Source organism: Cajanus cajan, chromosome 10 (assembly GCF_000230855.2).
Source record: "Cajanus cajan strain Asha chromosome 10, NIPB_CcT2T_4, whole genome shotgun sequence".
Lineage (NCBI taxonomy): Eukaryota > Viridiplantae > Streptophyta > Magnoliopsida > Fabales > Fabaceae > Cajanus > Cajanus cajan.
In genome coordinates, this window is record NC_138526.1 from 48,070,044 (window position 1) to 48,078,571 (window position 8,528).

At 32.6% G+C, this 8,528-nt stretch overlaps 2 protein-coding genes and 1 non-coding gene across 7 annotated transcripts; 1 reads left to right on the plus strand and 2 right to left on the minus strand.

The window, feature by feature from the left end:
- Nucleotides 1-1,135: 1,135 nt before the first annotated feature.
- Nucleotides 1,136-3,937, plus strand: LOC109806044 (putative NOT transcription complex subunit VIP2). Of its 3 annotated transcripts, none has more exons than XM_020368387.3 (4): nt 1,136-2,417; nt 2,502-2,708; nt 2,843-3,218; nt 3,652-3,937. In XM_020368387.3, the coding sequence occupies exons 1-4, from the start codon at nt 2,382-2,384 to the stop codon at nt 3,666-3,668; spliced, it is 636 nt and encodes a 211-aa protein (XP_020223976.2). In that variant the 5' UTR covers nt 1,136-2,381; the 3' UTR covers nt 3,669-3,937. The 3 variants fall into 3 exon arrangements, with proteins under 3 accessions (XP_020223976.2, XP_020223975.2, XP_082921391.1); XM_020368386.3 differs by lacking the exon at nt 3,652-3,937 and having other exon boundaries at nt 1,140-1,557; nt 2,382-2,417; nt 2,843-3,474; XM_083065265.1 differs by lacking the exon at nt 3,652-3,937 and having other exon boundaries at nt 1,143-2,417; nt 2,843-2,891; nt 3,039-3,474.
- LOC114916417 (small nucleolar RNA snoR35) lies at nt 2,376-2,456 on the minus strand. The gene has a single exon (XR_003804867.1). It is a non-coding gene; the product is annotated as a small nucleolar RNA snoR35 (small nucleolar RNA).
- A 262-nt stretch (nt 3,938-4,199) lies between the features above and the next one.
- Nucleotides 4,200-7,566, minus strand: LOC109805428 (ankyrin repeat-containing protein At5g02620). 3 transcript variants are annotated; one of them, XM_020367493.3, is made up of 5 exons: nt 7,375-7,566; nt 7,070-7,161; nt 6,290-6,852; nt 5,561-5,970; nt 4,200-5,241 (listed from the first exon to the last, which is right to left on the minus strand). In XM_020367493.3, exons 3-5 carry the CDS (start codon nt 6,624-6,626, stop codon nt 4,351-4,353), a joined length of 1,638 nt encoding a protein of 545 aa, XP_020223082.1. In that variant the 5' UTR covers nt 6,627-6,852; nt 7,070-7,161; nt 7,375-7,566; the 3' UTR covers nt 4,200-4,350. The 3 variants fall into 3 exon arrangements, with proteins under 3 accessions (XP_020223082.1, XP_020223083.1, XP_082921390.1); XM_020367494.3 differs by having other exon boundaries at nt 7,371-7,566; XM_083065264.1 differs by having other exon boundaries at nt 7,070-7,566.
- Between the last annotated feature and the right edge of the window lie 962 nt (nt 7,567-8,528).

Genomic DNA, 8,528 nt, shown 5'->3' on the forward strand with positions numbered 1-8,528 from the left:
CGAGAGTCGATTACATATAAGGAAGGTATTAGCATCTCATAATGTTCGTTCTAAGACGATTACCTTTAATTAATTAAATAAATTATTTATAATTTATAACATATTTATTTTACCCTAGATTAATTAAAATTAACTATAACAATTAAATGTATTTTATTAACTAATGCATTTATTTTATAAAAATCAAAATGATTATATAAAAAATATAATATTATTTTTTGGCTCGACAAGATTTATTTCCTGTTCTTACGTATTTCCATATGCAATGGAAAATCAGAGTCACGTAATTTTTTTGTAAAAAAGATTTGTGTGTTTATATATATTTAATTAAAATTTATTTATTTAAATTAAATTTAATATTTTTGAACTGTTTGAGCTCATTCACCTAAAAATATGAAATTGACTTAGGTGTACACTAAAGTCAATTCAATAAAATATTTAATTTGAATTATAATTATTGTTATTGATATTATTGTTACTACAATATATACTTAAAAGATATTTTTGGTTGGATATTTTTATTTTGGAAAAAAATTTAAAGATATTAAGTTGTCACAACTTGTATCTTAAATTCAAAGGTTAAAAATATGTCACATTTAATTAATCATTCTTCAAAAAAAATCTTTGATATAATAACTTCGAATATTTATGTTGAATATTGTGGTAATATTTTTTATATTAAATTATATTTTAAAATTTTAATAAAAAAGACTTTAAGATGACAAATTGTCACAATTTGTACCTTTAAACTTTAAAATCAAGAGAATGTCACGTTCAAATAATCCTTTTTTAAAATGATAGACATCACTAATATAAATGAAGAATCTCATAGTAATTATTATTATTATTTTTTTTTAGGGGATTATTATTATTATTATTATTGTTATTATAGTAACTATTACTATGATTATAATTATAAGTATTATATTTATTATTATTATTAATATTATTATTATTATTATCTACCTTTACGTAATCTTTATTTCGCTTTTCATAAGACTTGATTCTCTTTTACAAGACTACTTACTTTTGTAATTTGCTTACGTTAACAAATGAAAGGTAATAATATTTAAGTGACAGGAGAAAGGAAAAAATAAAAAGAAATGAATATACAAAAGGAAAATAGAAAATGATTCAGCAGAGAAGGAGAAAAGGAGGGGTCTCATCAAAGCAACGTACGAAAGGAAAAAAAAAAAAAAAGAAGAAGAAGTGACGCAGTAGAGAATAAAGGAGGAAAAGATGGATCTCGTACGAAAAGATAAATAAGAAATGATGCAGTAGAAGATAAAGGAGAAAAAGAGATCGCACAAAAATTCTAGGGTGTTCGTGAAAAAGAGAAAATGCAGAATATAAAGGAAGAAAAAGAAAGATCAAACGTTAGGTTTACCGGAGAAGCTCTACGGGAAAGAAAAATGTGTTGGGTTCCTTTCGTATGCTCTCATATGGATGAACTTGGAGAGTGCTGGAGTGAGATGAAAAAATAAACAAACAGCTCCAATGACAATTCAATATACTCACTATTTTTCACTCAAGAAATGATAAGAAAAGAGAACGGAGGTGTAGTTTTCCTTTTCTTCCTCCCCTTCTTTTTTCTTTTTTTTTTCTTCCCCTTCTTCCCTTCTCCTTATAAGAAGAGAATGTGTAGAAGACCAAAAACCATGCTGCCCAAGAGTGATAACTAGCTTAGTTTGTAGTCCCAAAACCACTCTACGCACATGTCACAAAAGCCAAATTGCTTATACTAAAATAGTAACTGTAAAAGACAAAGAAAAAAAAGTCATACTAGCCACAATATAAAAAACATGTCCGTTGATACAAAGAGAGATTTGACTTCCTTGTTCTTTGTCTTTTATGATTCTTTCCTGTATATATATTGTTAGAGTTTAAAATATGGGCTGTAAAATATTTTTATTCTTGAATCATTGATTTGAAAATTAGTAGAAAGATTAGTTGAACAAAATTGGTGTATACAATTTTGATTCATTTTCATTGAATATGTATATATAGTTTTAATTTCTAGGTTGAAGTATGTGACCTTTTTCTTTTAAGTTTGAAGTTCCTGCTTGTATTTTTTCTTTAAATTCAAGTTTAATCACCTTGTCAAGTTTTTGGACTCATAGTTAGTGCTAACTGTTCTCTGCTTGCAATTTACTGGTAGTTGCCTCTTTATGTATGGTTAGCATATGGTTGATTGTGTGCATGTTGGATATATCACATGGAATTAGAAATTTTTTTTTGTAAGTTTTCATATTTTGCTGTTGTTGTAGTTGTATCTTGTAAGATATTGATTTCCACTTCTAGCACATGTCTATCTTTAATGTAAATTTTAATAGAGTTCTGTTTGCATTCTTCTTTGAATGGGTCTGCTTCAAATCTTCTAGATGGTGTTGGATGGCCCTTTGCTACGACATTCTCTGGTCAGTCTGGTGTAGCCTCCACAATTTTTCATAACTCTAGTGGGAAAATTTGCTAAAGCCAATCCTTTCTATCTTCTCCTTTAGTTATATAATTGTCAGGTTCTTGTTGCAAGTTCAATTCAGGGATTGCACAACATTCATGGGAGCTTTAATGTACCCAACATGCCCAATACACTTGCATCAAGAAACTTAACAATAAATAGCGTTCTAACTAGGGGAACTCAACAACCTTCGGCAAGCCTTTCTAATGGAAGATTTGCATCAAGTAATCTACTTGTTGCGCTCTCACAGGTGAATGCATTTGTGTTTGAACATCTTGAGAGTAATACATGAAATTTTAAGCATATTTAATTATTCTTTTTGTCATTTTGTTTTTGTTGGTGTATAACTTGAAATTTTTATTTGTCTATCGATCATATTTGCAGCTATCTCACGGAAGCTCCCATGGACACTCAGGAGTCAACAGTAGAGGAGGTATAAATGTTATAAGAAATCCTGGATTTAGTAGTAGCACAGATGGAGTTGCTGGTCCTATTCCTAGGATTCTCCCAACTTCTGTTGCAATTGGTAACCGAAATACTGTTCCAAGATTGGGACTGTCCCTAATTTTGGGAAATGCAGGTCCTCGAATCACTAGTTCGATGGGAAACATGGTTGGTGGGGGGAACATTGGGAGGATAAGCTCTGGAGGATTGTTTATTCCAGGTCTTGCTTCATGTCTAAATTTAAGTGGAAACACTAGATCTGGTGGTTTAGGCCTACAAGGACAAAATCGATTGATGAATGGTGTGCTTCCGCAAGGTATGTATCTTGGTAGTCACAAGCATTGAAGTGGTGTTTAGTTGAGGTTTTCTTCAAAAGGCTTTGAATTTTGATATTAAAGTGATGCATACTTTGGTTGTATATTTCTTTTAAGTATCATTATATTTTATCCAGCAAAATATTTTTTACTACCTGTTTTTTTAAGGATGAATTTTTCATATCATGCTAATTTGGTTATCTTAGATGCAATTTTATTTGTCTAATTTATAGCATTAGATAACAAGTTGTTTGAGCACCTTGAAATTAGTCATTTGTAACATTCACTAGCCAACATAATGTTCCTTCAGCTGTGATCATTGGGCATCTTTTTCTCAAATTATTTCCTTTATTAATTTTCTTTATATTTGATTTTGATGACTATAAGTATTTTGTTCAATTTGTCTCATGTGAAATTAATGTTATTAAATATCAGTTCTTGCGGCACAATAATGGTATGACTTAGTGGGTTTCACTGGAAACACAATCAAGATGGTGTGGGGAGGCCGCAAGAAACGCCATTGTATTATTGAGAATTTTCTTAATCCGGTCCTTTCTCTTTAAAAACTTGACCGACAAATATATTTTGAGTCGATTAAATTCATTGAGAAAAATGAGGTGATTAAGTCATTTGAGTTATAGTATTTTTAAAAGCACAAGAACAGTGTTAACAATTCACCTTTTGATATATTTTTTAATACATTAATGTTAGATAAAGTTTATTAATATCACAAGAAAATGTTAACTAATTTATGAAAACATGTTTAATATTTCATTTGGTTGTCCTTATTATTTTTCATTTGGTTGTTTGTTCTTGCTAGTGGCCATCCAATGTTTGTAGCAATTGCTTTTAACTTTTAAAGCTCTATTTCAGAGACAAACTTGTCGAAATTTGATGATCAGAGAAATTCAACTAAATGCCTAGTGTCGATAGTCAGATGTTCCACTTCGTTTCTTGATTTTTTTTCACAAAGGAGACTACTATTTACTATTATGATTTATTTTCACGTTATTAGCATTAGCCATTTGTTGAGATATACATTTGGAAGTCCCACTTTAGTTGGATATAGTTCGATCTAGCCAGGTACTTTTAAATTGAAAAAAAAGGGAATTAGGGGAATAAGCTTAGCAAGTTCTAAATCGCATACATTTTCTTATTATACTCACTGTTTAGTAGCTCAGAATCTGAAAAAGCCGAGACTGAAAAAGACTTGGACTTGCTTTGCAATGAAGATTTTCGTACGTTCCTCAAATTTGAGGCCTCAATGCGATGCCTAATGACCCAGTAACACATAGTTCCCAAGGTCGTAGCCATTATGGTTGCCCCTATAATGGTGACTCCTATGGCCAACCACTTCTCTTCCTTCCCCACCACTACAAACGACAAAGCCAAGAAGGCCACCGAAATAAGAACACAAGCCAGCCACATTAGCTTGTTAATCACAGCCATCATCTGCTTCTTTGCCTTGCTTTCTATAACCACAACCGAAGTTTGCACCACCACCACCGCTAAAGAGATGAACAATGCAATGGAATCAAACACAAAGAAAATGATGAATGAGGCTTGTGGGGCTATGTTTGCCTCACCAAGTGACATCCCTGGAGGAATGTTGTTAGGGTCATCAACAAATTGGCCGGGGACCGTGAATATAGCAGCAAATGCCACCGTGGCAATTAGCACTGCCACCACAGTTGTGGAGTTGATTGCGTTGTTGAGTCCTTCAACATGCATTTTGTTGATGCGTTTGGCAATGCCTTGGACTCGTTTTCTGGTTTGGCGTGTGTGTTCCAACTGGTGGTGGACTTCGTGCTTTATGTCACTCACCGTTTGTTTCAACTCACGGGCTGTAGTAGCCGTTGTGCCCTTCTGGGGCTTTATGGTCCTCGCATTCTGAACACCATGTTCCAGTAGAATGACTTTCAAATCATGGTTCCCTGTTTTCTCAGCAGTGTCTAATGCTGTTTCACCGCACCTATTCACGGCATTTGTAGCCGTTTCCTTTTGTTCCAGAAGCAACTTCACAATCTGCACTAACAAAATAATAATCAAGACATGTTAACATCCATTACAAATATGTGCTAAATCTCCTTGATTCTTTTAACATATCCATTGGTATCACAAACAAACACATAAGTACCAAATGTGTAACTCAAGATGCTTCTTTAGGAACAAATCATTCAAGCTGATAGCTCTACCAAATATCAATTACTAGAGAATACTGTCAAAACTTTTATGGAGAGGCAAATTATAGAAAATAACACATTCATCTATAACAAGGATGGTGATCTAATCACAACATTATATAACATGAAGCTTATGAGTAACTTTTGATGGCCTAGTTTACCTGAGCTCTGCCCTTCCTAGTTGCTATATGCAATGCTGTGTTTCCCTTACTATCAACCATGTTTATTGATGAGGGATCTCCATTGATCAACTCCTCTACCACCTCAAGATTCTGCCCCTTCACTGCCATGTGAAGTGCTGTCTGTCCCTTCTTGTCGGTTCTTGTTGCAACCCCAGGCTCCTTCTCAAGAAGTGCCTTCACAACCTCTAAATGTCCATTTCTTGCAGCAGAATGAAGTGCTGTTTTACCATTACTTCTAGCAATGGTTGCAAGACTACTCCCTGCCTCCAATATGAATTTCACTATCTCAGTGTGCCCTTGTAATGCAGCTGTGTGCAAAGCTGTGGTGTTGGATGGATCCACAGTCATTGACAACTCAGGATGACCCTCCATAAGGATCTTCAGCACATCTAAGACAAGCCAAAGAGAACTTAGACACCTCTTAAAATTAAGGATTAATTATGCTTTTAGTCTTGAACAATGTTTTTACAAAATTTAGTCGTCAAACTTTTGTCGATTTTTACTTTTTAATGAAGAACTTTTTCATCCGTTAAGAATTTGATTCTTGGCATCAAATTTTTTTTGTTCATTGTTTAAAAATTTCAGAAACTAAAAACAAATAAAATTTATTCAAAAAATAAAAAAAAAATTGATAAACTAAAAACATATTTAATCTTGAAATCAAACAAGCAAATATTATGAGATAAAGCTAAGCAACCACATTATTACCTAAATCCCCTTGTTTGGCAGCAATGTGCAATGCATCAAAACCATTTCTGGCTTTAATTCCAGCATCAGCAAGATCATAATACGGAATCATCTCCCTGACCACATCAACATAACCATACTCAGCAGCAATATAAAGGGGTGTTTCTCCATCTTGGTTCTGCTTGGCTAATAATTCACGTAATGCAGCCTCATTCGTTCCCAAAATGGTTTCCTTCAACACAGCCAAATTCCCTGCTCTTGCTGCAGAATGCAAGGGCGTATCATCCCTTTTTCCTGTTAATTGTTTTGTCATTTTCTTCCTTGGGGCGATTATTGGCGGCAGCGATGGTGTTGCCATGTTGGCTTCTTCACCTACCAATCAAATTCAACTCTTTTGATGATAATAATTACTCTTTCAATTTCAAAACCTTCTTTTCTTCCTTCATCCCAAATCCCATATCAAAGCTAGCATCTTTTCTTCCTCAGCAACTCAACGGGGAGAATCATCCCAATTATTGTCGAATAAATTTTCTTTTTTAATTTCTTATCTCTCAAAAAATCTCATACTTCTGTTCTTCCAGTGTCTGTTCAAAAAACAAAAAAGTTAAAAAAAACATTGTACCTAGATATGTTATTGCTATCTTATTGCATTATCGATGTCTTTAAAAGAGAGATTCTAAAGAAAGCAAACCCAAGCACCAGAATTTGAAAAAAGAAAAAACAAGTAATTATTGGTGGTTTCAAGTATTCCTTGAATAATTATTAATTATACCAAAGAAAAAGCTTGAAAATGAAATTGACCTGAGTTTGAAGAAAGAAGCTCAACCATGAAAGCCATGGATATGTGAGATTTGAGGGAAGCTTTCAGGAAGGAATGAGCTTGGCAGCATACCCTGTTATAATGAACATTTATGATATATAATAAGGTGTGCAAAAGTTATATGTAAGTTGGAAAGAGAATAAATATTGTGGAGGAAGAGACAAAGGTATTAGAAGGAAGCAAGGAAGGATTAAGAAATGAAAGTTATGAAAGACACATGTAAGCAGCAAAAACAACAACTTTATGGCAATCTAAATCAGGGGCAGATCCTCATACACGCACCAACCTCACCCATAATGAAGCAACTTTTGCAAAGGTTGTGATGATGTCGGGTTTAAGACCAGAAAATGAATAGAAAAATAAATAAATAAATAATGTAAACACATATATTTGAGAATCAAATATAGCCTAGGCATGAAGGGAGCATATGAGATGAGAGAGAGAGAAAAGCTAAACTTGAAGAAAAACGGAAATAACAACCACGCGCAATTGGATTTCTAGTGGCGCGAGTGAAGATATTGTCAATTTCCCATGAAACAAATTTTTTTTCTTCTTATAGAAAATGTATAACAATTCCTATAACGTCAAATTTTTTTTTTTGGTTCGTCCTTAGAGTATTTACCGCCGACAGCAGTGACTAATCTCCTCGCTATGTTAGAGGCACCTCAAAGGATGAGATAGCTGACCCCAAGATTTAATGCGGCTGCATACATAAAAATAAAATTAATGATAAAGATAGACATAAAAATAAAATTATCTAATTTATTATAAAAATTTTATTTTACAGGTTACATTATTTTTTTTCTTTTACATATTTCAATTTTGAGTAATGGTAACAATATAACTATACAAAATTGATTTTACAATTTACTTTATATGTTGCTTTTAAAATACCCAAGCTCCAATTTGTTTTCTCATTTTTTTTGGACAATGAACAGTTTTTCGGATTTTATTTTAGCATAGATGTGTTCCTTATTTATATTTTTCCTTGTTGTGTTCCTTATTTATATTTTTTCTTGTTTTTCCTCTTGCAATTACAATTTTTTTTTTTTTTGAATTATCATGACTAATTTTCATTGAAAAAATTTAATTATCTTTATCAGAGCTTCTCCTTCTTTTCACCCTTTTTCACATATGCGGTATATATGTGAAATTAATACTCGAAAATCTTATTAAAGAGATCCAAGTTGAATTATTTAAACCATATATATAGTCAACAAACCATGAAGCCACTAATTTAAATTGCAAAAGGAGGAACAGCTTTTGAGTAAGCGTTTTCACTTTAATTAATTGCATGACCTAATAAATTCTTTAGTTATACTCCGGGATTCACAATGAGGTAAAACTCGGCAAGTGAAAGAAATGAGTTATTCTACACTGCTGATGATACACATAAGCATTCAGATTCCTGTATTTGCCACCATGTGCTATCATGAACAA